The sequence below is a fragment of the Petaurus breviceps genome, unplaced genomic scaffold (genome assembly GCF_028583685.1).
Source record: "Petaurus breviceps papuanus isolate PSGF00001 unplaced genomic scaffold, PetGlider_PUasm1.0 90339, whole genome shotgun sequence".
In the NCBI taxonomy this organism is placed as follows: domain Eukaryota; kingdom Metazoa; phylum Chordata; class Mammalia; order Diprotodontia; family Petauridae; genus Petaurus; species Petaurus breviceps.
In genome coordinates this window covers 808,079-814,077 of record NW_027187223.1, presented here as the reverse complement: position 1 = coordinate 814,077, position 5,999 = coordinate 808,079, and the positions used below count along the sequence as shown (strand labels likewise).

The 5,999-nt window shown below is 44.7% G+C and overlaps 1 protein-coding gene across 1 annotated transcript; it reads left to right on the top strand.

Annotated features, from left to right (window-relative positions):
• The first annotated feature begins 409 nt into the window (after positions 1 to 409).
• On the top strand, positions 410 to 1,318 carry LOC138177216 (mortality factor 4-like protein 2). The gene has a single exon (XM_069108294.1). The coding sequence runs from the start codon at positions 410 to 412 to the stop codon at positions 1,316 to 1,318; it is 909 nt and encodes a 302-aa protein (XP_068964395.1).
• Positions 1,319 to 5,999: the final 4,681 nt, after the last annotated feature.

Below are 5,999 nucleotides of genomic sequence, written 5' to 3'. Positions count from 1 at the left end.
CGAGCCCGAGGCCGACACCGCACCCCAGGCGGACACCGGACACCGCACCCGAGACTGAGGCCGACAACGCCCCCCACCCCGAGGCTGATACCGCCCCCCAGGCCGATACCGCCCCCCCCAGGCTGATACTGCCCCCCAGGCTGATACCGCCCCCCAGGGCGAGGCAGATTCCGCACCCCCGGCTGATAAGGGACCCCCGGCCGAGGCCGATGCCGCACCCGAGCCCGATACCGAACCCAAGGCCGAGTCCGATACAGCCCCCCAGGCCGATACTGCATCCCAGTCGGAGTTGGCACTCGAGCCCTAGGATGACCTTTGTCTCCCGGGGCTGAGCGGCTGCCGCAACAGCACCAGCACCGGCAGCACCAGCACCATCAGCACCATTGGTGTAGACGAAGACGAGGGCCTGATGATCACCAGTGAGGGTGACGGTAGAAGCCCGGCCGGGGGGCGTGCCAGAGCCCTGATTCATCAGCCCTTCAGCCCCAGAGAGGTGGCCTCCCAAGGGCAGCTCGACTCCATTGTCGTCATCGGGGGGTGGGAGTATGAATGGGTCCCCCAGAATCGCCTGCTCCGTTACTCTGCTTTCGAAATGACGCTGGACAGCGATACCGCTCTCCAGATGGCAGCACACAGAGAGCTGCTGGAGGACTGCCCTGTCTCGTCGTCAGGGGACAGCACCTCCGAGGCCGCCGAGCCACTACCCAGCAAGAGGGTCCTCCGGCGGGAAAGACGGGGGAAAGGGAAGTTCAGCTCAAGAAAGCCCAAGTCCCGGGGAGGGAAGGGGCCTGGGGGGGATTTTCAACCCGAGGTTCAGGTCTACCTCTCCAAGGTCTTGAAGCCCATGCTCGTTCAAGACTGGGAGATGCTGACCTTTTCGAGAAGGCTCTTCACCCTGCCTGCCAGGAAGAGCGTTGATAGCATCCTGACCGAGTATGCTTCCTTGCAGGAAAACTCGAGCACTGCCGCCAAGAAGCATGCGGTCCATGAAGTGATGGCCATGATCAAAGAGTACTTTGACTTGGTGCTGGGGACCCAGCTCCTCTACAATTATGAGAGATCGCAGTATGCCGAGATCCTGATCAGCTACCCCACTGCCCAAATGTCCCAGGTATATGGTGGTGCCCACCAGCTGCGCCTTTTCCCGCAGATGGGCTCCATGCTGGCCTGCACTTCTCTAGGTCAGAGGAGCATCAATGTGCTTCTGAGCCATTTGCATGATTTCCTAGAATATCTGGCCAACGACCCTTCTCTGTTGGGTATTGATCCCACTGATTATCATGTGCCCCCTGCTGAGTACCAGTGGAAAGCTGAGTAAGGGCTTGGTGGTCTTGGCTCTAGCCTTGTCCGCATTTCCTGGAGCCAGTCTGTCGGGTATATCAGCCCATATCTTGCCAAAATGATCTGTTCCTGTATGTGCTTGCATTGTTTCGGGTTGATTTGTTCCTTTAAATTTTCCCTTAACGACCTCCGTGGAGGAAGCTTCTAATCCCCTTGCAGAGCACTAGCTAAAGTTTGCAGTAATGGACATAGAGACCAGAATGCCGAAAGGCAACGTTCCCTGCCTGCCTAGAAGACCCCAACTTGACGTTCTGATGGTTCAATACCCTCAACACTTAGGACCAGTGACCAAAATCCTTGATTGATGATCTCATTGCCAGACATGCCACCACTTTACCTGAATGTGGGTGTGTTGGGTTATCTGGTACATGGGGCTGTTTATCTGCCCCTTTTTGCAATGTGACTGTGTTTTACTCTATGTTCCAGTGACTAACTGTTCTATTTGTTATGTTGATTCCAACACATAATTAGATGATAGGAGAAAAATACTCATCTGTATTGACAGATGTCTAGGAAAGTTCCTCTTTCAGAGATGTTTAATACTTGTTGAAAATATATTTTGTTGGAAAAAAAAGTGTGTGTATTTTTATCAATCTCTAAATCCCAATAGAATTCGGCCCACCCAGCTTAGAATCATTTTAAGAGTGGGCTTTCCCTTTGCCATGGTTCTGACCCAGTAAGACCTGGGCCTCTCAGAAGGGGGAAGGGCTCAGAAATGGGGTTGGGGGGGCACATCCTCATTTCTTCAAGGTTCTTATGGAGGTCCCAGGAACACCAGAAGCTCCTGGGCCAAGGTGATAGGACTGGTTTCTCTGTTGATTCCCGCTATCAATAAATAGAGGGAAACTGGGGATTTCCGCCTGAGAAGGAAGCTGAACGGCTCATGGAGCCTTGGTGATGGCTACTCAGTCTTGCTTCTACCTCAGGGCCAGAGGCCCCTTCAATGGGGCTGACATCAATACCCCATTTAGTACTTTCCTGTTCTCACCCAGTGGAAGGTGCTTCCCTTTTTCAGTGTGTCCTGGTGAGCTGGGAGGAATTGGCTATACTTTGACCAGGGCCCAGGAATCATTACAGTGGTCAGGCATGGTCTTGGGTCTACCTTACATATGGTGGCTCCCTGTGCACCCCTTCTGGACACATAACACACACACACACCCCATAGATTATCACCAGGCCATACCGACACTTGGAGCAGACTCAAGTACTAGTACCCATTGAGAAAAGGGCAATGAGAAATGCCCAAGTCCCAGAACCTCAGCTGGATCTGTAAAATGGGGGGAGTTACACTGCTACCACCTACTTTCTGGGTTTATATTGAGGTAAAGATTTTGCAAACCTGAAAGCCTTATAGAAATAGGAGTTGGAATTAACATTCACTAGACAGGGTATGGACAAGAGTATGGCCATTTGAATCACTTTATGTGCGTAGTTCCAAATTGCTTTCCAAAATGGTTGTGCCAATTTCCAGCTCCACCAACAATGCTGTTAGCCAGGCCCAAACATCCTTCATTCTCCTAAGTGACTCTACCTCTATGTGGGTACCTCCATTTCCACAATTCCCTTTCCTTTTCAGCTTCCTTTTATCTGTTGTCCTTCTCCAGTAAATTCAAGGGGCAGGGCTTGTCTTCCTTTTTGCTTGTATTTTTATATATCCCCAAGACTTAGCACAGTGCGTGGAGTATAGGAAATTTGTGGACTCCTCAAGCAGCTTGGTGGCATAGTGGATAGAGCCCTGGGCCTGGAGTCAGGAAACCTGAGTTCAAATCCAGCCTCAGACATTTCCTACTTAACCTCTGCCTCAGTTTTCTCAACTGTAAAATGGGTATAATAACAGCACCTACCTCCCAGGCTTGTTGGGAGGATCAAAGGAGATAATTGGAATGTGCTTAGCACACAGCAGGCACTGAAATGTTTGTTTTCTTCCTTTCTGAATGCCTACAATAGTAGAATACTAGTAGAAGACCTGAATTTAAGTCCTGCTTCTGACTCATCCTGGCTGTGTGACCCTAGGTAAGTCACATAGCCTCTCAGTGACCAAGCCAACTCCCTATCACTGTAAATTATAGAGAAACTTATGAATTACCTTGTTAGAGGGTGTTTCCTTACTTTTAATTCATATACTGATGAAATCACATTGCTAGGCCAGTTTCCTATAGGCTCCTGATTCTTCCTGCCTTGGAGATAGGTAACAGAAAGACTGATTCTAGGCTATTTGTCAAGCCCTACCCTCTGAGCTTACCTCCTATTATCACTGGTTATAAACAGCTTGAATATACATAGTTCTGTGCAGGCTGTCTCCTCTAATACAAAGTAAATTCCTTGAAGGAAGAAATTTTAGGTGCTTAATAGCTAATAAGCTGCCTCACTTAACTAGGCTGAAATGATTTCTTCAGACACGGACCATTAGCACAATTAAATAAAGGATTATAACAGTATGTCAAACACAGTAAACATTTCATTCTTTTTTTCGTTCATTTAATAATGACCATCAAATGCTATCATTCTGTTTTATTTTAGTTCCTTAAAAATAAATTCATTGATATCTTGCTTTTGCATCATCAACAATTTCCCCAATATTCTTCATTCCCCTTCCAGAGAGCCATTCCCAAAAAGATTATTTGGAAGGATAAAAAGAAAGAAAAAGAGGGAAAAAGGGGAAAATGGCAAAAAAAAATATGGATCAAAAAAGTCTGAAAATACATCCAGTGTAGCCCACCCATGGATCTACCACCTTCTGCAGAGGAGTGGAGTCAAGGTGAGGTGCCTTCTTATATCCCTTCTTTGGGAATAGACTTGCTTTCTGTAAGTCAGTTAAATTTGATTTTGATTATTTTTTTGCTGATTCTTTATGTTTGCATTTTTTTGTAGTCGTTTGTGCTGTTTTCTGGGTTCTGCTCTCTTCACTCTGCATCAGTTCAAGTAGGTCTTTATACATTTCTCTCTATTCATCCTATTCATTGTTTTTAACAGCGCAGACTCATGCCACGACATTCCTGTACCACGGTTTGCTTAACTGGTCTCTCATCAGGGGGTGTCGGCTTTTTTCCCAGTTTGATCTTGTTCTGGTTCTTTGGTACCACAAAGAGTGCTGCATCTCGGGAAATCTTTTACATTTTTTATTTTACTTTGAAACTTCTATTCTATGTATGTGTACACGTACTTAAATATGTTACTTGTTATGCAATATGATTATTTTCTAATTTGGTCACTTCTCTTCTTAGATGCTTTCATTTTGTTCATGTAGAAGTTTTTCAGCATCCAGTAATTGAAATGTTCTGTCTTTTGTAATTTTTTCTATTCCTCGTTTGGTTAAGAATACATCTCCTATTGGGGCAGCCAGGTAGCACAGCGAGTAAGAACACCGGCTCCAGTGTTGAGAAGACCTGGAGATCGAATCCCGGGCTCAGACACTTAGCACCCACCCAGAAACACCTGGCCGTGTAACCTTGAACAAGTTACTTAACCCCGATTGCTTTAAAAAAAAAAAAAAGAAAGAATACATCTCCTACTGCTAGGTGCGAGAGGCACATGGTCCTATTGCCCTATCATTTTTTGTTTTTGCTTTTGGAAGGGCAATTTGGGTTAAGTGACTTGGCCAAGGTCACACAGCTAGTTTTTGTGTTAAGTGTCTGAGGCCAGATTTGAACCTCTTGATTCCAGGGCTGGTGCTCTATTCATTGCATCACCTAGCTGCCCCTGTCCTATCATTTTTTTCTTGATGTAATCTTGAATATTAAGATCCCATATCCATTTAAAATGTATTATATAATATGGTATAAATGGTTGCTTTAAGCCTAATTTTTGCCAGGTTGTTTTTCATGTTCCTCAGCAGTTTTTAACACATAAGAATTTATTTCCTATGTCATTTATGATATGAATTTATTCTGTTATTTATGTTATTAATTTATGCTATTGAGTTCTATTATTTCTGATTCTCCCTTATCCAGTCTCTTCCATTGATCTGCTTCTCTATATTTTAGCCAGTAGTAGATAGTTTTGATGGTTGCTGTTTTCTAATACTATTTGCGGTCTGGAAATGCTTGATATTCTAGCTCTTTTGTTTCTCCAAGTGGATCTTCTTGTTATTTTATGATGCTCCATTTTATTGTGGGTCCCTTTGATTTATTGATTGTTGTGGCATTTAAAATGTAAATTTATTTTGGTAGTATTACCATTTTTTAACATTACCACTTCCTAGCCATGAGCAGTGAATAATTCGCCAGCTAATTAAGTTACCTTTTACCTTTAATGAGAAGTTTTCATTGGAATTTTATAAATCTTCTGTGTGTTTTGGTAATTGATCCTCAAATATTTTATTAATTTTGTAGTTATTTATAATGGGATTTCCCTTTCTATTATTGCCTCTCAGATTTTGTTGTTAAATGGGAATGCTATTGATTTTTGTGACTTTATTTTTAGCCTACCACAGGGCGGGGGAACCTGACCTTGAGGCCACAAGTGGCCTTCTAGGTCATCAAGTGTGGCCCTTTGACTGAATCCAAACTTCACAGATCGCCTTAATAAAAGACTTTGTTTTGTAAAACTTGAACTTAACTCAAAAAGTCAAACCCAAGGACTTAGAAGCCACATGTGGCCATAGGTTTCACATCCCTGGCCTACAACTTTACTGAAGGTATTAATTGTCACAATTAGAA

Coding starts and splice junctions, on each gene's coding strand:
- LOC138177216 (XM_069108294.1), top strand. CDS start 410: ATGATCACCAGTGAGGGTGACGGTAGAAGCCCGGCCGGGGGGCGTGCC.